General features: G+C 39.5%; 1 protein-coding gene across 1 annotated transcript in view; it reads right to left on the bottom strand.

The window, feature by feature from the left end:
- Positions 1-22,547, bottom strand: part of FGL1 (fibrinogen like 1) — a 46,174-nt gene extending 23,627 nt beyond the window's left edge. The window contains exons 1-5 of the mRNA XM_060778578.2: positions 22,356-22,547; positions 14,071-14,146; positions 6,743-6,923; positions 2,072-2,231; positions 1,301-1,398 (exon numbers count right to left, since the gene is read on the bottom strand). Coding sequence (XP_060634561.2) covers positions 1,301-1,398; positions 2,072-2,231; positions 6,743-6,923; positions 14,071-14,136 — 505 coding nt within the window. The 5' untranslated portion in view covers positions 14,137-14,146; positions 22,356-22,547. The remainder of the gene's footprint in view (positions 1-1,300; positions 1,399-2,071; positions 2,232-6,742; positions 6,924-14,070; positions 14,147-22,355) is intronic.
- Positions 22,548-22,952: the final 405 nt, after the last annotated feature.

Raw genomic sequence — 22,952 nt, 5'->3', positions numbered from 1 at the left:
CGCATGGATGTTCCTTACCACATAAATAAAAACAAAGGAACGAACAAACTTCTGGAGAGAAAGAGCAATTGTCATCTCCAAATAAGAAGGAATCAAAAGGTTGAGACCAAAGAAAAATAGAGCAAGGTGAAAACAAAAAGGCAGGCCTTATCTATAACCAGGCTGTGGTGCAGCTGGTTAATAGCCAGCTGCATTAAATCACTACTGACCGAGAGGTCATGAGTTTGAAGCCAGCCTGGGTCAGAGTAAGCTCCCGACCATTAATAATCTAGTTTACTGTCAACCTATGCAGCCCAAAAGACAGTTGCATCTGTCAAGTAGGAAATTTAGGTACCGCTTTATGCAGGGAGGCTAATTTAACTAATTTACGATGCCATAAAATCTTCAAGCAGCATGCAGAAGAATGAGGAAATACTCCATCAAAGGATCCGGTGTCACAAGTGGACAGTGAAGTGGCAGCTCCCCCGTAGCCGGAACTAAACATATTTTCATGAAGCCGGAAAAGTTGAAATGTTAAATTGCTTCTATGCCTGTCTATATATGTTGTATGTCTAAACGGCATTGAATGTTTGTCATGTATATGTGCATTGTAATCCGCTTTGAGTCCCCTGCGGGGTGAGAAGGGCGGAATATAAATACTCTGTGTGTGTGTGTGTGTGTGTGTGTGTATATATATATACCCTACTCAACTCACTAATCATTGTATACAAATGTTGATACCTCATTATTTTCAATGGTTCTCCACAAATGATTATTGTCAGTATCATTTTCTTTAGTCCATTGGGTATAATGATAGTCCTTGTTGCATGTTGACCTTTAGATAGAAACAAATTCAACGTGTACATATTCGTACATTAATTTAATATAATTGATTAAAAGAAGTTTATCTGTAGGAAAACTAGGAAGTCTGTATGCCAAGGTTGCCCCTTTGTTCTTTGCCAAAACATTTAGCTGTTGTCTCAAAGGACAAAAAGATACTTCTCCCAGTTCCTTATATAAAAGCATACTCAACTTCACCTGACTATAGAAGGCTATGTGTCAGATACATACAAGTGTGTCAGCTGACACTTTGACATTACATCTTGCCCACTAGTAAAATCTGCCTACAGTTGCTGCCTCATACTGCCTAATGCAAGACTGGTTTTGAGAAAGACGTATGCATATATGATGATGTTTCATTGAGCTGGGTCTACAGAGAAGTCGTACAGTTGGTTTGAGACTGTGCTCTTAGTGTTCCACAGATTTTCTTCTCCTCACTGATTTCTTTTTCCCGAATGAACCAGAACTCTACAGATCTTACCTTGAGAAGTCAGATAATGGAGATTTTTATTTCCAAGCCAATATTCGCCATCTGGTGAAGTAAAGTCACCAAAACCTTGTTCATATTCAGCCCAATCTCTGAAAATAAAGCGTACATCTTTGATTTATCCAATACAAAGTGGATTACCAAATTATCTTAAAAATTACAGATTGCACAGATATCAATGGGTGACTGACTAGATAGCATATCATAAAACCAATATGAAACCCCCAGGAAAAACACCACAAAGCTAAGCTAAAAACAATAACAAAAAGAGAAGAGAGCTAAGCTATTATTAAAGCTTTTTGACAAATCAAAAAGTTTTCATCAGACATTATTTATTTATCGTGTCAGGAGCTAACCAAAACAGTTGTATTGCATTAAAAACAAACAGACACTGAAAAGATCACAATGTTAGGCCTAAGGCAAACAAGTGAGATATCCAAGGATAACAATATTCAGATCTATAACCAGATCCCTTCATAGTGGAATTCGCTATGGTCAAATTTCCAAGTATTCCTAGTCAAGAATCTGGCTCACAGAAGCTCGAGCCAGCATGGTCACTAGTAAAGAATGATGCAAGTTGTAGCCCAGAACATCTAGAGGGTCAAATGTTCTCACCTTTGTTTTGCACTGCAGGTCCATGGAGAATACTCATAACAGAAGTCAGTATTCTCAGGAGACACATTAAAAATCTGTGTTGTGAATTTCACTGCCAGGAATTATTGGGATCATAAGAATCTTATTTCTATGTTTAAATCCAAACCTTACCTATCAAAATTTTGGCTTCCATCTGATCGTCTTTGAAAGACTGTCCACCCTCCTCCTTCTGACATGTCACAGTAGGCAAGGAATCCATCAGAGCTCCCGACAGGTTTTATCTTATAAAATCTGCTCTGTGTGTATCCGGCCTTGTAGATTTCAGCACAGTCTGCAACAATCAGTCAATCGATCAACCAAATAATTAGTTTTTTTTTCCAAAAAGTCATATTTAGTCTTGTTCTCATGACTTCTAAAATCTATATGCTTATACAATGGTCTGTATAACTGGTTACGACTGAGTCAAGTGACACCTGTTGTCCATAGATTGTGGCTTGCTGAGTATGTTACACCTTTTAAAACTTCTCTTTATTTATTCGCAATCAAGGGCACACATAAAAGAGGTTTAATCATTATGATATCAGTCTTGATGATTAGTATGAAACATCATAATGTATCATCATAGTTTAAATCACAACACTGTTTTCAAATTTGCCTGCCAATAGTATGGGCAAGATTCTGTGAAATGGTTTGATATAGTGTTCTTAGTACCACTGTACCGTTATTGCTTGGTTTTTATGCAGCCTTCAAGTTGCCTGTTGATTTATGACAGTCATGTGAATGTAATATTGTTTTCTTAGGCAAGGAATGCTCAGAGAGGTTTGACAATTCCTTCCTCTGATGTATAGCCCAATACATATAATACTGGTACTGGTTGCCATTCTTCCATCCAAATACTAAACATGACTGATTTAGTTTCCAAGGTTAAATTTAAGGATTTGATTGCAAGCAGAACTTGAGAAGTTACTGTATTTACTCAAATATAATGCTCACCTTGTTTTACTAAATGGCCTCTCCAAACTTAGGTAAAGGTAAAGGTTTCCCCTTGATATTAAATCTAGTTGTGTCCGACTCTGGGAGGTGGTGCCCATCTCCATTTCTAAGCCAGCATTGTCCATAAATGCTTCCAAGGTCATGTGGCTGGAATGACTGCATGAAGCACCATTACCTTCCCGCTGGAGTGGTACCTATTGATCTACTTACATTTGCATGTTTTCGAGCTGCTAGGTCGGCAAAAGCTGGGGCTAACATTGGGCGCTCACCCTGCTCTCCGGATTAGAACCATCAACCTTTTGGTAAGCACGTTCAGCAGCTCAGCACCACTGGAGGCTCTAAAGTGCCGATTAGATTCATATAATACAGCAATTTTAGTGCTGAGCCAAAGCCAAAGGGGAAGCTACTTCAGGAATTGCACCTAGAGCTCCTATTTGAGGGACGTCATCTTTCATTTAATTGCCAATGCTGTTCATTCTTGGGATTTGTAGTTTGGTGAGGCATCAGCATTCTTTGGTGGAGAAGGCTCAAGACCTTTTCAAACAACTGCCCCTATTATTCCATAGCATTGAAGCAAAACAGTTAAAATGTGTTCATTCTGCAGCATAGATGCATCCCAAGGTTTTCCTTTCCATTGCTGGAAGGCTCTAACACTTTTGTTTTCAAAGAAGGAATGCTCAGCAGGCAAAAATTGCAAAGCACACCTTTTTTGGCCAAACGACAAAGAGGGCACCTTTTCCTGCTGCGCATTACATTTGGCAGCAATTTCTTTCCTCCTTTTTGGTTTCAGGGTTTTGGAAATTGAGGTGTGCATTTGATTCGACACATTAGACTCAAGTAAATATGGTAGCTTTGTGATTTATAAACTCGTAATCCAACAAGTATGTCCTTAGGAGCAGAGGTATTCTGGGAATTAAAACACAAAGGGCAACTTTTTCAAGTTCAAGGCTTACAGTTGCAATTCAGAGTGTGTTTTATTAAATCTCAAAGAGCTTCAGCACCAAAAAGCTAGACATTGATGATTCTTACATAAAGTAATCTCATCCTGGAATTTCTGTGGGTCAGAATTTAGAGAATGTGTGGGACTTGCATCCCTCTGCAGACAGGATGGCAAGCTCTAGTCCGACGTCAGCCCATCATCTTCAGCCTGGACCTTTCAGCACCAAACCTTTCCTGAGACCCTGGGCAGGATTAATGAAGGGTTTCCAGAGACAAGAGGGGTCCCTGCTGTTGGAGCTCATCTAAGGAAGCAGCTGCAGTAAATACTGAACCTTAAGACAAGTGATTAAGATGTCAGTTTGCAGCTGTCTCAGGTCAGCCCCAAATGATAATGCTTTTAGCTAATAGGTTTTGTCACTTTCACTACCCATCCTACAGTGCTGAGAACAGAAAGGGTAAAGAAGTCTGAAATCTTGTTGGAGAATTTTATTAAGCATTAAACAAGATCAGGTCTTACTTGCATGTACACTTTGAAGTAAATGCCACTCACATTCTTCAGCCAAGACACATGATATGCCTTAGCGAAACCTTTAAACTGTAAGCTGTGGGGAAAACCCCAACCATACAATAGTATTTTGCTGGCTAGATACCTAACCTGAAAACAGTTAGAAACTAAACTTACCTAACTCGTAATTACATATTGGCCCTGACAATTATTTTCCAGCTTTTCCACTCAGTCTTTATTTCAGCATGTTGTAGAAAGTATTTTAACTGGAATGTGCTATATTTTATAATCTGTTTTTAACTGTTTTTTTAAACTGTTGGGAATTAATGTTTTTGATACAATTATTTTTAAACTTTGTCTAGTGCCTTGTTTTAGGTATATTCTATTTGAACTTACATTGTAAAATATATTGAGTGTTGTAATTAGAGAAAATTAGAAGAAGGAGAGGAAGAAGGAGAAGAGGAGATATTTACTGAAAATGTATTTTTATATAAGAAGATGCCCTCTCCACTTGGAGTACTGCCAACAAGAATCACCATTCACATTATTAAGTTCTACCATGCCACCTTGAATAGATGTCATTTCAACCCATTCTAGAAGCATCAGAGAATATCAGGAACCAAAAGAAAGGTCTTAGAACAGGACAGCTTCCTATGTTACTCCCAAGTCCAGCTCTTTTGCTAAAACCCTTAGTCTGAAAAACAAACTTCCTAGAGCAATTTACAGGGGTCAGTTTCAACATCATTCCAGTCCTAACATCAGAAATAATTGCAGTATTGTTAAATATATTTGAAATACTGGGTTGCTGAGAGTTTTCCGGGCTGTATGGCCATGTTCCAGAAGCATTCTCTCCTGACGTTTTACCCACATCTATAGCAGGCATCCTCAGAGGTTGTGAGGTCTGTTTGGAAACTAGGCAAGTGAGGTTTATATATCTGTGGAATGTCCAGGGTGGAGGAAAGAACTCGTGTCTGCTTGAGGCAAGTGTGAATGTTGCAACTGGCCACCTTGATTAGCATTTAATGGCCTTGCAGTTTCAAAGCCTGGCTGGTTGCTGCCTGGGGCAATCCTTTGTTGGGAAGTATTAGCTGGCCCTGGTTGATTCTTGTATTGAATTCCCCTGTTTTTGAGTGTTGCTCTTTATTTACTGTCCTGATTTTAGAGTTTTTTTAATACTGGTAGCCAGATTTCGTTCACTTTATTTATTTATTTAAAACATTAATATTCTGCCCTTCTCACCCCGCAGGGGACTCAGGGTAGAGCACAACATATATATGGCAAACATTCAATGCCGGGACATAAAACCATAAATATATACAAACATTAAAATCACTTATATTTAGATTTAAAGTTGCTTAAAAACTTTAAAAAAACTTTTAAAAGTTGCTTAATTTTCATGGTTTCCTCCTTTCTGTTGAAATTGTTCACATGCTTGTGGATTTCAATGGCTTCCCTGTGTATTCTGACATGGTAGTTGTTAGAGTGCTCCAGCATTTCTGTGTTCTCCAGTAATACTATTGTTTCCAGGTTGATTCATCAGGTGCTCTGCCATGACTGACTTCTCAGGTTGAATTAGTTTGCAGTGCCTTTCATGTTTCTTGAGTTGTGTTGGGCACTGTGTTTGGTGATCCCTATGTAGACTTGTCAGAAGAGAATGGTTCTGGAACATGGCCATACAGCCTGGAAAACTCACAGTAACCCAGTGATTCCAGCCATGAAAGCCTGCGATAACACTCAGAGAAAACACGGGAAGCAAGTTCAGGTGTATAGGTTCCTCATTGCAATGTTTTTGTAATCGAAACAGTGGAAAGAGAAGAGGCAAAGGTTGTTGATGTCTCTGTTGAATGGCCCGTCTAGCCTTGCTTCCTATCTTCTCTTCCATTACAGCATGGTGGAATTCAGAGCTCTTTTTTCAATGCTAGCATAACAGCAGCGTATTTATATCAACAGTTACAGCATTCGACTTGACAGCTAGACGAAGCCTTCATATTCCAAGACTAAATACCTCTGGCTATCAAATGCTGGGAAAGGATAACAAGGAACAGTCACAGTTCATAAATAAATGGTCCATTTATAAAGCACCCATGGGGATCTGCAGCAGCAGCACTGTAGGGGCGGGGGCGGTAGGAGAGCAACAAACAAACTTGATTCATGCATCTTTCACTTTTTGAGAGGGTTATAGTAGAATGACTCAACTCAGTTCCATTGAATCAATGGAGTTGACATAAGTGTTGACTTGTCATTCAGCAATTGGTTCAGCGGATCTACTCCTCTTGCGACAAGCAATTGGAATTAGGCCTTGAGAATTTGACTGATGGATTGATTATAAACTGTGATGAGAGTACAGTATTATAATTTAAGCCTCAATAAAAAGTAAAACAACAACAATGAGATTCATTTCTCACCTGTATACTCTCTTTCTTCTCCCAGACTGATAACACCGTTTTCATCTCCTTTATCTTTGCTCTGAGCATCCCTCTCCATTAAAAGCTGTATTATTTTTGCCTGTTGCTGTTTCACATTGTGATCCAGAAGTCTCACCTGAGCCTGGAGCCGCAGTTGCTCTTGGAAACAACTCTCTAAAGTCTATATTAAAAGAGGTGGAAGAAGAAGGAACAAAGAGGACATTATGAACACTAGTGAATTGCTATATGTTAGGATGCAAAGCCATCATTAATCACTATAAAGTCCTCTATCACATTCTGCTCAACAAGTCACACAGGCCCCTTCTACACTGTATTTATATCCCAGGATACGATCCCAGATTATCTGCTTATCCCACATTATCTGGCAGTGGAGACACATAAAATCCAGTTTAAAGCAGATCATCTGGGATCCGATTCTGGGATATGGGGCAGTGTAGGAGGGGCCACAGACTCTCAAAGACATTATTTGCTCTTATTTGCTCTTATTTTTTGCCATGTTCCTTTTTATCTGTCATTGTATTAGTTCCATAATAATAATAATTAACAATTAATAATTATTAACAATTAATAATTAACAATTATTAATAATAATTGCAAAGACACTGGCACAAGCCAGTAAAGGTGGTCCCAGTGGTGATCGGCACACTGGGTGCAGTGCCTAAGACCTTGGCCTGCACTTAAACACAATTGGCACTGACAATATTAATATCTGTCAACTGCAAAAGGCCACCCTACTGGGATCTGCACGCATTATTTGGCAATACATCACACAGTCCTAGACACTTGGGAAGGGTCCGACATATTATCCAATACAATAGCCAGCAGAGTGACCTTGTTTGCTGCATACTAATCTTTTTGTGTTTCAAATAATGATAATCTTTATTTTTATACCCCGCCTCCATCTCCGCAAAGGGACTCAGGGTGACTTACATAGGGACAAGCCCGGAAAAACACAGATTAAAACACAACACAATCAAATCAAATCAAAATTGAAATCAAAATAATAAAAAAATAAAATAGCACATCACAGTAACACAACACAACATCATAAAAGCAATCCCTAGCCTGAATAGTAATAGATACTAAGCTCGGGGGGGGGGGGGGGGAGCTAAAAGTTTGTGTAATAGTTTCAGGACAGGGGTAAAGGAGAAGTGCAAAATCCGATGAAAGTTAGAGCTGGAAAGGTAATGTCATTTGGCGTTGGAATGCAAGGACTATGGGGCAGGGGGCTGTATTAAAGCTGTTGGAAAATTAGAGTTAGGGGCAAATCATCTGGTGAAGTGTTTAGTCATAGGCACAGTGGAACATTATGAATATTTCTGTTTACTTTTCTCTTTCCATTGATGTGACAGCACAAAATATGGCATTATTATTCAGCATTAGAATTCTGCTGATTAAAACCCCAAACCCGCAGTGTAATTCCCTTTTGGCTTAAATGTAGGAATTTTTTACCACAGCTGGGAAACATATATACAATCTGGTTCATAATTGTACACTGTTGTTTGTGGTGAAACTGGGACCAGATTTCTTTGAGTCTCCCTATTCCTCGTATTTCACATTTGTTACATAAATTCACACTTGTTAACAAATAATAGCAAATTAATTAGACATGAAGAGAGCAGGATGGAGTGTAGGGTACAAATGAAATGTCTACATGGAGTAAATTCAAGATGGAACATTATTTTTAGATGAGATCGCTCTAACCTTCAGTATTCATTTCTAGGTTGCTTTAAATAAGCATTTGTTGCTTGGGGCATGTTGACTCTGGAGCGATCTTGATTGCATGCTTGCCTTTTAAATATTTGTGTTGTGTCTCAGATGTTTGTTTTTCATTTAATTCCTACCCTTGAGTGCAATCCAATATATGGCAATGGAGAACAGCCTGGAAAACATGCGGTGGGATTAGGCAGCTTGTCAGGAAACTATTCCAGAGGGGTGGGCACAGTGCCAGTCCAAAGCAGCTTTGGTAACACTCCTAACAGTCTGTCCAAAAGGCAACTTTCCTGCTCGTTGGCAGCGATGCTACTCTGGTGCAAAGAATGGGGCCCCTCTGTGCAAAATGAAAAGTAGGACCATTCCTACACACAGAGCCTTGTTACATGTTACAGTTGTCAATTGATCAAATAATGTCTAGCATCTTATCTCTCTTTTCCTGATTCAGCATATGCACATAACTGGAAGTAAGTACAATTCAACTTAAAACAATTTAGGGCCCTTCCACACAGCCCTATATCCCAGAATATCAAGGCAGAAAATCCCACATTATCTGAGTGTGGACTCAGATAACCCAGTTCAAAGCAAGTATTGTGGGATTTTCTGCCTTGATCTAGGATATAGGGCTATATAGAAGGGCCCTTAGTTTCTGAAATATTCTCAGGCCCTTTCCACACAGCTAAAAAAAAATCCCACATTATCTGCTTTGAACTGGGATATATGGCAGTGTGGACTCAGATATTCCAGTTCAAAGCAGATATTGTGGGTTACTCTGCCTTGATATTCTGGGTTATATCATTGTGTGGAAGAGCCCTCAGTGCATTCGGACATCATGACAAGCCAGAATCTGGGACACCAGGGTTTGAATCCCGACTCAGCTATGGAAACCCACAGAGTGATCTTGGTCAAGTCACACAATAACAATAAAATTGATTTGTTATTTACCTCCCCTTATAACATGAGGCAGGGTATGACATGGAAAAATAAAACATAATACTATTAAAACGTATATATTAATATAGTACACATAATGAAGACCAACACTACTAATAAAATGTAGCTTAACATTAATTAACTAAACTTTAAAATTGATTTGGTAGGCCTGCTGGAAGAGCTAATGTCTTCAGTTGCATCTTGAATTTTGATAGCTATTGAAGCTCTTCCAGTAGGTCATTCCACAGTTTTGGAGCAGTCAGTGAAAAGTCCTCTGTGGGTCCTTCCACGAAGCCATATAACCCAGAATATCAAGGCAGATAATCCCAATATCTGCTTTAGGCTGGGTTATCTGAGTTCACACTGCCATATAATGCAGTTCAAAGCAGATAATGTGGGATCAATTGCAGGGCCTCTCCAGATGATCTTCGTGATGATTCGTATTAGGAGATACGTTTGTACATGTAATCTGGGCCAGAACCGTTTAGAGCTTTAAAGGTTAACCAGCACTCTGAATTGTGCTCGGTAGCAGATCAGCAACCAGTGGAGCTGGCATAACAGAGGAGTTGTATGCTCCCTGTATGCCGCTCCGGTGAGCAACCTGGCTGCTGACCGTTGGACTAATTGAAGCTTGCGGGAGGTCTTCAAAGGCAGCCCCAAGTAGAGTGCATTGCAGTAGTCTAATCAGGATGTAACAAGAGCGTGGACCACCATGGCCAAGTCAGACTTCCCAAGATATGGGCACAGCTGGCACACAAATTTTAATTGCATAAAACTCCCCTGGCCACCTTTCTATGCCTTTCTAGACAAGTGCCCTCTCATTCTGTATGCACAATCCTTGTGCCGGCAGGACTGCTGACCGAAAGGTGGGTGGTTTGAATCTGGGGAGAGGGGTGAGGTCCCACCTGTCAGCTCCAGATTCCCATGCAGGGACACGAGGGAAGCCTCCCACAGAATGGTAAAACATATTGGTGTCCCCTGGGCAACGTCCTTGCAGACAGCCAATTCTCTCACACCAGAAGCAACTTGCAGTTTCTCACACACAAAAAAATATTCTGTACTCCGAGTTCCATTTGAAAGATGTGAAATAATTTTGCCGTGTAATATTTTAAATACAGGGCTATTGACTGACTGCTGGGTTTCATTTTTAAAGAACAACTCCCACTGATCATTGTGCACTTATTAAGGTTGCTTTAGCATCTAACTTCCAGTCACTGAGCTTTATGAACTGCATGTTCCAGTACCTTGTCAGGAAGAATAACTCCTATTCCATATAATGCCTGTGGAGTAACATTTGGCAACATGGTGCTCCGCCTGGTGGCAATGAGGTACAATTGCTCTTTGTTAGCAAGGCACCATAAAGGAATCTATATATATATAAATGTAATGTTCGTTTGTGGGAGAAACATAACTCAAAACCACTGGGCGAATTGACACCAAATTTGGACACAATACACCTATCAGGCCAATGAGTGATCATCACTCATAAAAACAAGGAGCCTCCGGTGGCGCAGTGGGTTAAACCCCTGTGCCAGCAGGACTGAAGACAGACAGGTCGCAAGTTCGAATCCGGGGAGAGGCAGATGAGCTCCCTCTATCAGCTCCAGCTCCTCATGCGGGGACATGAGAGAAGCCCACAAGGATGATAAAACATCAAATCATCAGGGTGTCTCCTGGGCAACGTCCTTGCAGATGGCCAATTCTCTCACACCAGAAATGACTTGTAGTTTCTCAAGTCACTCCTGACACAATAAAAAAAAACACTCATAAAAACACAGTGGAAGAGACTTAAAAAGCCAAACCACATATATACATATACACACAAATACACACACACACACACAAAATGCATACACAGATTGGGCCACAGCAACATGTGGCAGGGGACGGCTAATAAACAATAAAATGTATATGAGGTGGAGGTGTCCATTTACACAGCAGCCTCCCGCCTCTACAAACAGGCTATAGTTCCAAGTGCTGAGAAGCCTCCAAAGACACTCACTCAATTGACATTACAGGTTAGAGCGAGCACCATGAACATGTAGCCCAACCGCTGCCAATGTCCTCTTCAAACACTACAGCCCACCACCCACAAAATGCTTTCATTTGGGGAGAATTTCATTTTCAATTTGATGTGTTTCCTACACCACAGACAGGCATCCCAGCGTTCCTTGTGTGGAATTTGCATGATCCTGTGCACTGCCTCTCCCTAACCCTTTCCTACCCTTTCCTATGGCACACAGCAAACACAGAGGAAATGATCAACAATTGAACAGACTGGCAGGGTCCGACAATGGATCGGGACCAAACTTGGCACAGAGAAGCCCCATGACCAACTGAACACACTGCAAGGGTTTAGGGGAAATGACCTTGAGTTTGAGAGGTGCAGTTTACCTTCATTCTGAGAGCAATCAACCCAGCTGACGATGGATCTGGAGCCTACTTGGCACAGACCCAACATGGCCAACAGCTCGTAAGAGAATTTTAAAAAGCATGGAGAAAAAGTGGTGTGAGGTGTGACAAAATGGGACCATACCAATTGCAACTGTATCACCTCTGACCATTCCCACTATGCAAGCATGGGTTCGTGTCATAAGGATTTGTTCCTCAAAGGAAAGAGACTTCCAAGGATAGAAGTGTGTATAGTAAGGTAAAGGTAAAGATTTTTCCTTGACATTAAGTCCAGTTGTATCCGACTCTGGGAGTTGGTGCTCATCTCCATTTCTTAGCTGAAGAGCCGGCATTGCCTATAGACATCTCCAAGGTTACCTTCCTGCTGGAGTGGTGCCTATTGATCTACTCACATTTGCATGTTTCAAAGTGCTAGGCTGGCAGAAGCTGGGGCTAACAGCGGGAACTCACACTCCTCCCCGGATCTGAACCTGCGACCTTTCGGTCAACAAGTTTAGCAGCTCAGCAGTTTAACCCACTGTGCTTTTGGGGTTTCCAGTGTGTATAGTAAGGATGGTTTAATGCAAGTTTATACAGAACATTGGAAAAATCTGCATCAAGGTGCTCTCGGGAGCAATGGAAACATTAATCCTTGTATGAATCTACTCTTGTCCCTGATCTTCCATCAAGTCATTTAATCACAGAGATATTTAGCATAGCAGATTTGCAATCTTTGTGAAGAAGTTGGGACAGCGGTTGTTATGTAGGTCTTTTAAAAAAGGATGGTTTTAAACATTAAAAGTTATCAGGATAGCTGTGAGTCCATGCAGCATTCCAGTTTACTCCTGCTTAACTTTGCCTGAAGTCACCGTATCTGTATTGCTCTGGCAACCTTTTTGGCTGAAGCATGCAATATAAATACTCAACAATAAAGGACCTTTCGGGGTACACCGATCTGTAAAGATTGTGAATTGATTTCTTTTGCCTTTTAAACCCCTTTGAAAGAAACAAAGTGAAAAACATTATAATATCACTGAGAAAAAATTCGTTTAGATTCCAACTATGTCACTAATTGGAAGCAGACTGAGTTTTAACTGACGTTGCCAGCTTTGTTGACTATATCTACTTTTTATTTTCTACACTAAAAGCCAAATATTAACCAGCTGCTGACATATTCTGTGGAAGATGCTGAAGCATACTTATTCCAGATTCTATAGCTTTTTCATTTTTTTTTTTACATAAGCTAATTATTATAAACCCGACCAACTCAAGGAAAATTGATACAGTGTTTTTAAAAAACCCTAACTGAAGAACTGTCCTTTCACTTCTGGTCTTTTTCATCAATATCAAAAGATGGTGATGTCAGAAGCTTCACTAAATTTGGGGAAAGATTTCTTGACTCAGCATCTAAAATTAGAATAAAAGATCAAAGGAATTGTTCCAATCTATTAGAGCAACATTTCTCAACCTGGGGGTCCGGACCCCTGGGGGGTGTCAGAGCGGTCACCAAAGACCATCAGAATACACAGTATTTTCTGTTGGTCATGGGGGTTCTGTGTAGGAAATTTGGCCCAATTTTTTTGTTGGTGGGGTTCAGAATGCTCTTTGATTGTAGGTGAACTATAAATCCCAGGAACTACAACTCCCAAATGTCAAGATCTATTTTCCCCAAACTCCACCAGTGTACACATTTGGGCATATTGAGTATTCATGCCAAGTTTGGTCCAGATCCATCATTGTTTGAGTCCACAGTGCTCCCTGGATGTAGGTGAACTACAACTCCAAAACTCATGGTCAATGCCCACCAAAACCTTCCAATATTTTTTGTTGGTCATGGGAGTTTTGTGTGCCAAATTTGGTTCAATTCCATTGGCGGTGGAGCTCAGAATGCTGTTTGCTAGTAGGTTAATTATAACTCCCAGCAACTACAACTGAAAATACATCCTGCATACAAGATATTTACATTACAATATATAACAGTAGTAAAATTACAGTTATGAAGTAGCAACAAAAATAATGTTATGATGGAGGGTCACCACAACATAAGGAACTGTATTAAGGGGTCACAGCATTAGGAAGGTTGAGAACTACTGCATTAAAGTATATAGGTACACCTGAAATTCTTATCAAGTTTAGAATATTAAATAAATGTAGTAAAACTTCTACTATTTCACCTCTGTATTAAATGTGAATGGTTACAAATAACCTTATCATTTTTTTTCAAACTTCTTTTATAAATGAGAAGTCACTTTAAATACGTGAAAACTTACCAAACCGACAATACAGGCTGCCAACACATTTGCAAGGAAGAAACAAAACAAAATGCAATTCTTCATTTTGATGAATCTGCAAAATAAAACAAGCATTTTGGGAAGCAGAATGTCAAGTATAGCTGCTTGCAACTCAGCACGATGTTTGTGGGAACAATTAGGGACCTGCTGTTTGATCCCTCATTTGCAGCAAAGTATAATGCTAGAAACCAAGTTATTCCAAAAGCTCAGCCAATTCTCTGACGAAAACAAGACAAAAAACAAGCATAACTTAATTGAGATTTTTTTAAAGAATAAATGTTCCCCAGCAAATGTTGCAAAGAAGTCAAATACAAATGTATCTGCTGCTAATAGTATGTTTCTACTCATAGTGCATAGGGTTTTTTTGTTACAGGTGGCTGACATTTGTTATCCCTTCTTTGTTGCTATCTTGCTTGTGAATGTGGCATTTTATTAATTGTATTGTGCTATATATGTTTTTGCCCTCTGGCGGCACAGTGGGTTAAACCACTGAACTGCTCAACTTGCTGACCAAAAGGTTGGCAGTTTGAATCCGGGGAGCGGGGTGAGCTCCCGCTGTTAGCCCCAGCTTCTGCCAGCCTAGCAGATAGAAAACATGCAAATGTGAGTAGATCAATAGGTACCGCTTCTGTGGGAAGGTAACAGTGCTCCATGAAGCCATGCTGGCCACATGACCTTGGAGGTGTCTACGGACAACGCTGGCTCTTTGGCTTGGAAATGGATATGAGCACCACCCCGCAGAGTTGGAAATGATAAGACTTAATGTCAGGGGAAACCTTTCACTTTATATATGTTTTTAACTAAAGGGGGAAATAGGTAGCTGTGATGACAATGATTAAAAAGATTTGTAATGCCACATAAATGGCAAATGCATTTTACAAAAAAAAAAAAAGTAAACCCTAAAACTGATTTCACAAAAAAAAACCCCAAAAAACAACCCAAACAAACAAATAAAGTGGCCAGATATATCAACTATATGGGGTCACAGTGGGAGACAGTGGTTAAGCTGCTAAGCTGCAGAACTTGTTGACCCGAAGGTCGGCGATTTGAATCCTCGGGTTTGGCTGAGCTCCTGTTGTTAGCCCCAACTTCTGTCACCCTTGCATTTCGAAAGCATACAAATGTGAGTAGATCCATAGGTACCGCTTTTGAGGGAAAGTAACGGTGCTCCATGCAGTCATGCTGGCCACATGACAGCTTCTGCCAATGTACAAGTTCGAAAACATGCAAATGTGAGTAGATCAATAGGTACCGCTTTGGCTGGAAGGTAACGGTGCTCCATGCAGTCATGCTGGCCACATGACCTAGGAGGCATCTATGGACAATGCCGTTTCTTCGGCTTAGAAATGGAGATTTCCACTACCCACTAGTGTCAGGCTCAACGAAACTTAATGCCAAGGGGAAACCTTTACTTTAACTATATTAATTGTCAAAGCATTAAAATTTTGGAATATTAAGAGTCATTAATAAAGCTTAAATTGTAAAAACAAAGCCCAATTGGAGAAACCAAGGGTTTAATGCCTGTTGGAGGAAATGAATTGTTTTACAAATGAGGGAGCCAGGAAGGTCTGACTTGGGAGATACTTTCAGTTCAGAAGGATTTGGCCCCTTTTACACTGTCATATAAAATCCAGATTATCTGCTTTGAACTGGATTATCTGGCAATGTAGACTCATATAATCCAGTTCAAAGCTGATAATGTGGATTATCTAATGTGATAATTTGGATCATATGGCAGTATAGAAGGGGCTTTTGTCTCTAGTAAGGTCTTCTGCACCACAAACTTAAATCCAGTATATTCCACTGGGTTTACTCTGAGCATGGCTTGGTCTGGACCTAATTAGCAGTATTTGATACATTTATATTTGTATGAAGTAATTAACCTTAATAAATGCCTAAGTCTAAACTCCATGGTATCTTTGTTAGGTCAACCAAACCACCCTCTATCCAAACCAAAAAAACCCACCAAATGCAGCGCCCAAACATGAATCAAGGAACATGAAAGGCACTGCAGACTAACTGAATCAGAGAAGTCAGCCATAGCAGAGGACCTGATGATGAACCAATCTGGACACAGCATATTATTTGAGAATACAGAGATGCTGGACCACTCCAACAACTATCATATCAGACTACACAGAGAAGCCATTGAAATACACAAGCATGTGGGTAATTTCAACAGAAAGGAGGATACCATGGAAAGGAACAAAATCTGGCTACCAGTATTTCAAAAATTCTAAAATTAGGACAGTAAATAAAGAGCAACACTCAAAAACGGGGGAATTCCATACAAGTATCAATCAGGGTCAACTAAAACCTTGCAACAAATGGTCGCCCCAGGCAGAACCAGCCAGGCTTTGAAGCAGCAAGGCAATTAAATGCTAATCAAGGTGGCCAATTGCAACATTCACAGTTGCCTCAAGCAGACAAGAGTTCTTTCTCCCACCCTGGGCATTCCCAGATATATAAACCCCATTTGCCTAGTTTCCAGCAGACCCCACAGCCTCTGAGGATGCCTGCCATAGGTGTGGGCAAAATGTCAGGAGAGAATGCTTCTGGAATAACAACAACAACAACAACAACAACAACAAACTTTATTTATACCCCGCTACCATCTCCCCAAGGGACTTGGTGCGGCTTACATAAGGCTGAGCCCAAAGTACATCAACAGTAAAAACAGTAAAAGCAATAAAAAACAATCAATACAACAGTTAAAATAAAGCTCATACACAAAAGTAAACAATTAACAATAACAATAACAGCAAGCATTTAAAACCTATGGCTGGAACATGGCCATACAGCCCAGAAAACTCACAGCAACCCTCTCATATTGTTGATTTGGAGGGGAAAGCGGGGTATCAACACACAATACTACAAAGCTTGATTCTCTCACAGGAGTACCTGCTATCAGCTTACAAAGTTAATACATCCATCTACATGAGCACAGCATTAGTACATCCTGTTGTTCTGCATGTCCTCTTGGCACATCTGGAGGTCATTACAACCAGTGCTGACTTCACTGACATAATAAAAGCCACTCCCTTCCCTTTTTCCCATAGTTGTCCTGTCCTTAACTTTTTCGAAAGACATTCACATTTTTTTGGCTTGGGGAACAGATCTCCGTGAGATAATTCTAAAAAGTTATCTCTGATGGGCTCCAGCGACTTGGACAAATGAAAGGTCTTTGGCTCTTTGGGGAAGTCATCCAAGGACATTAAGTGCACATTTAAATTGTATTGTTCACCAATACAATTTAAATGGGATAGTGTGTTTTTAATTTTTTAAATTGCTATTGGAAGGCTTCCAGTGTTATTAATCAGAGTGCAACTTGGACCCCATCTACACTGCCATATAATGCAGTTTGAACTGCACTGAACTGGATTATATTACTCTATATTACCATATAATCCAGTTCAATACAGTTAATCTTCATAGTGAAAGTGCATTATATGGCAATGTAGATGGGGCCTAAAATGCCCTCCTTCTCCTCCTCCTTACACACTCTCTCCCCCCCCCCCCGCTCTATATATATACTAGCCGTCCCCTGCCACGTGTTGTTATGGCCCACATGAGGGTTCTGTGTGGGAGGTTTGGCCCAATTCTATCGTTGTTGGGGTTCAGAATGCTCTGTGATTGTAGGTGAACTATAAATCCCAGCAACTACAACTCCCAAATGTCAATATTCTATTTTCTCCAAACTCTACCAGTGTTCACATTTGGGCATATTGAGTATTCGTGTAAAGTTTGGTCCAGATCCATAATTGTTTGAGTCCACAGTGATCTCTGGATGTAGGTGAACTACAACTCCCAAACCAAAGGACACTGCCCACCAAACTCTTCCAGTATTTTCTGTTGGTCAGGGGAGAACTGTGTGCCAAGTTTGGTTCAATTCCATCGTTGGTGGGGTTCAGAATGCTCTTTGATTGTAGGCGAACTATATATCCCAGAAACTACAATTCCCAAATGACAAAATCATAATTTTTTGAATGATGGTCACTCATTGTGTTGTGAGACGTTTTGCTGCCAAATTTGGTGTGATTTCATTCATTGGATCTTTTGTTTTTAAGGTACTCATTATGCACAGAGCATTTATAGATAGATAGATAGATAGATAGATAGATAGATAGATAGATAGATGAGAAAGAGGAAAAGAGACAAAAGAAGTGGTGAGCAAGAACAAGAAAGTTTACATGTATGAAGATTGCAGTGTATGGATACTCAACGACCAGTCAAAAATCAATGCCTTGAAGGGCTTAAGGGTTATTAGGAAGAGTTACTAGTCAATTAAGCTTATTACTCTTTTCTTATAACAACCACCACCACCACCACACTTTATTTGTATTCTGCCTTATCTTCCTGAAGGGACTCAGGGCGGATTCCAGCATATATACAGACACAGGCAAAGATGCAATGCCTTGAAACAATGAAACACAAATACACAGACAAATAAACAGACAAAGGCAAAGGCTTCTATTTCCAAGCCAAGGAGGCTATGTTGTCCATTTGTCCGTAGATACCTCCTACTGTGTTTCTTTCTCCATCACCCACATATTTCATTTCAAGTTTATCCATGTACTTTGAACAGCTGCATCATTAATGATGGCCAAAATCTTACAGCATTCACATAGCTATCAGAATTGTAACTTTTGACTGATTACAAGCTATATGGCATCAGAAAATGTATCTTCTGTGTTTATAACAATGTAAACATTAAACCATAAAAAACTGCTAATCGGGGACATTTGTGCTTTGTTGTCTGGGCGTGAAGTTGCCATCCCTCAAAATATTGAGCAAATCCAGAACTCAGGTCCCTTCCACACTGCTATATAAAATCCAGATTATCTGCCTTGAACTGGATTATATGGCAGAGTAGTCCCATATAATTTGGTTCAAAGTAGATAGTGTGGATTATCCACCTTGAAAATATGGATTATGGCCTTGGACTATGATTTCCAGATTATATGATTTTAATGTTTATATTAATATGTTTTTAACCGTATGTTTTAATGTCTACATGTTATTATGTTTTATGATTTAATTGACAGTCATATGTTATTATTGTTGCATGTTAAATTTTTTTGTATGTATCTTAGGCATTGAATTTTGCTGTGAATATGTTGGAAACCGCTTTGAGTCAGCCCCTCTCCCCCCCTCCCCCCTGGGGTGAGAAAAGCGGTATATAAATGAAGTAAGTAAGTAAGTAAGTAAATATTATGGCAGTGTAGAAGGGGCACGAGTCTCCTCTACTGCTCAATTTTGAGTGACCTATGATTGGAAATAACAGGATTAAATACTGTGAAGATTCTGCCAAATGCTATCAAGACATCACTACTAAGCACTAAAGGTGTAGATCTCACTGATGACAACAGCACTCATTTTTTATAAAGGCAGACATAGTTAGACCCCATATTATAAACAGAGCATAGGATGCCTTTTTCATGTTATATTTTTTTCCTTCTTACACTATTTGCCTATCACACACACATACACACCATATATACTCGAGTATATGCCGACCCGAATATAAGCCGAGGCACCTAATTTTACCACAAAAAAACTGGGAACACATATTAACTCGAGTATAAGCCGAGGGTGAGAAATGCAGCAGCTACTGGTAAATTTCAAAATAAAAATAGATACCAATAAAATTACATTAAGGGAGGCATCATTGGGTTAAATGTTTTTGAATATTTACATAAAACTAATTTAAGATAAGATTGTCCAACTCAGATTAAACCATTATTCTAACCTTGTTCAATGTAAATGTGCTTACATATCCTTCCAATAATAATAGAATATAATAACAAATGTAATAATAACAATAATAAAGTTAAATTATAAATGTAATAATAATAATAACAGAGTAAAATAATAAATGTAATAATAATAAAAAAAACTAGGCTTATACTCGAGTATATACAGTATATCTCCTTTTAAAGTTACTGCAATAGGGAGTTCCACATCTCTATAGTTTTAAAGAAAAATGAGGTGATTTCACAAAAATAATGTGAAACGTATAAATCCCTTGCTCATTAGATTATGATTTGTGCTTAAAATGTTGTAGGACTCAGCAAATGTGAAAGGAAGGACAGGCAACTTTTTTGGTTCTTGTTAAAAAGAGCAGGCACAGCTTCCGATGGGGAAGGAACCCAAACTAACTAGCTTTCCACAGAGCAGCAGAGGTTTATGGGATCTCTTACATGGAAACTGTTGATGTCCTGTGCTAATAATTTCTCCAGTAGCAATAACACTATGTAACACAATGTTTGTTCCTGGATTATAAGTGTCACTTTCTAATTGGTTCCATCATTAAAAACATGGAAAAAATTTATTAAACTGCCAAAGCTTTGTTTTTGTGGGATATCCTACAGCCCATTTTACTATAGTTTTTCAATGAATATCTCATCAAGTCTCAACCAATTTAACATAATTTGTGGCAGCCCCAAAAACAAAGTTTCTAGAGTATAACAGCTACTTGCAAAGTAAGTAACGCACAATTAAACAAGAATAACACTTTCAAAACAGGAACATTTTTTTCCAAGTTTTGTTACATAGTGCAATAAGAGCCATTATGGTGCAGTGGTTTGAGCACCAAACTATGATTCTGGAAACCAGGATTTGATTCTCTGCTCAGCCATGGAAATCCACTGGACATGAACACTTCTCACTCTCTCAGGTTACTTTCAGGCAGTGCCAAAATGTGGGACAAATAAGTGGGGCAAAAAATTGTGAGACCTGATAGCAAGTCCAAACACAGACCTATCAGTTCCTGTAAGTGTTCCCCCACTGTCCTGATGCCTTTGTTTTTACTGAATTTTAGAAACCTGCAAGATGGACAGGAGGGGGGGGGCATCCGGTGGAAGTTTACGTTTTTTTAAAAAATTGATACTCCGAGATGTACTGGACCTTATATGCACTCATGCAGATATCTAAATGTACACAGAAGCAGTTTTCTTATTATCTCTCCTCATCCTACTGTAAATTCAAGCTCTGTTTAATTTCATAAAGATCAGAACAAAGGAATGGTTGCAGAGAGTTCTCATGGGAATTGCTTTCCATTTGTGCTTCCATTTAACTACCTTTGTGTCTATTACTCCATCTGTTTACAACTCTCATTAGTTATTTTGGGATGCTAAAATGTGCACATGTGCTGGAGCAGTCCACACCAGCGTATGGCAATGAAGTCCTGTGTTTTTCCTGAGTGCAGCGATATGCGGCGTTGCAAATATGTGATTTTATTTTGGCCAATCTTGGATTTTAAGCATACGTTTTAAACCCGAGTTTTTCAGCTGGTGATGTGATTCAGTGCTTATATTCAGCGAGCATCATCTAGCCGCCTCCCCTTTATCCTGTTTCTCTCAGATTTTAGGACCTGTGTAGAAAGGCCCTCATTCTCTAAGCTTCAGAGGAATGCAAAGACAACCCCCACTGAACAAATATTGCTATGAAAACCCTGAAATAGATCTGTTTTGTGGTAACCATAAGACAAAAATGACTTGGAAGTACTCAGCAAAGCAACATTTATATCTTCCAGTGACAATAATAAAGAAGTATCTGACTTCTATCATCTTTGAACATCAATAATTATGTTGAGAGGAGCTGCAAGCACACTTAACTCTAAAAGGGATAACTGCCTTAAGTGCTTGTGATGACAATATGAATTAAAATGCAAGTAAGTGGAATATCGCTCTGCAGACTTCTCCTTATAGAAGAGAGCTGAGAATCCAGGAGCTCTCTAGATGTTGTTGGATTACAAGTCCCACCAGCCCAAGAGAGTGTAGCCAATACTGAAGAATTCTGGGAGTTGTGGTTCAACATCTGGAGGGCTATACAATTTCTACTCCTTTTTGAAGTGGTGATCCACTGCTTCGGGAGCACATATATATTCATCACTGAATCAGGCTAGCATCTATGTAATGTTGGTAAAATGGTGTTTGCTGTTTTTGCCAGTAAGCTCTCAGTATCTATGAAAACATTCAGATTACTTTCATGAACATTCTCGAGTGTCTTATCTGAAGGCTACAAAACAACACTTGGCATGTGATCATTGTCTGCTGAGTCCCAATGCATTTAATAGAAGTTACTCCCTAGTTACCATTTATGTGCATTTAGAAAATATAACCTTACTTTCTTTGTTGTCATTCGTTCGTTAAGACATTAATCCTTTTTGAGCACATCATGGCATTATGTATAAAAAGCACACCCGATAATGCACATATTGACTTTCTACCCTGACCCCAAGAAAACGTTCTTATGTTGTTTACCTCTGAGTGCTGTGGAAGTCCTTTGGTGGTTAAAGTGGTTGTCGCTGATGCAAAGAATTTCACAGTCTTCTCCAGAATGAAGTACTTTGTGCTCGTAATTTCTGAAATGTTCAAACTGTGGTGAGTCAGTGGGGAGGAATGTTCAGAGAAGCTGTAGATGAGTATTGTTAACTTGCCACAGTACAAATGCAATGCTAATATGCTCAAACATTGAAATAAAAGACAGTTAAAAGAAAAAAAAACTATTTTGTGTCTTCAATTTCTACAAGATGTACTCCAGTCCTTATATGGCAGTGTACATTACATTACACCTAAACAAGAGTCCAGCAGGGTCCCTATGAATTGCACTTGTTGGGATTGTTCTATGTGGGATTTTCATGATGAGACAATTACAAGCACTTATAGCCAAGATCTAATTGTTTATGCATGGATAAAGAATATCTTGAGAGTGGTGTCAAGCAGATGCCATTGCCATACACTTGAACAATGCATATGGGGCAGTGCAAAGACCAAAGGGGGCAAGAAATTGCCTGTGGGACAGGCTGATTGCAACATAAAAGCACACATTCTTTAGCTCTACTCATCTAGACAGATGAA

Source organism: Anolis sagrei, chromosome 5 (genome assembly GCF_037176765.1).
Source record: "Anolis sagrei isolate rAnoSag1 chromosome 5, rAnoSag1.mat, whole genome shotgun sequence".
In the NCBI taxonomy this organism is placed as follows: domain Eukaryota; kingdom Metazoa; phylum Chordata; class Lepidosauria; order Squamata; family Dactyloidae; genus Anolis; species Anolis sagrei.
This window is presented reverse-complemented; position numbering and strand designations above follow the sequence as displayed.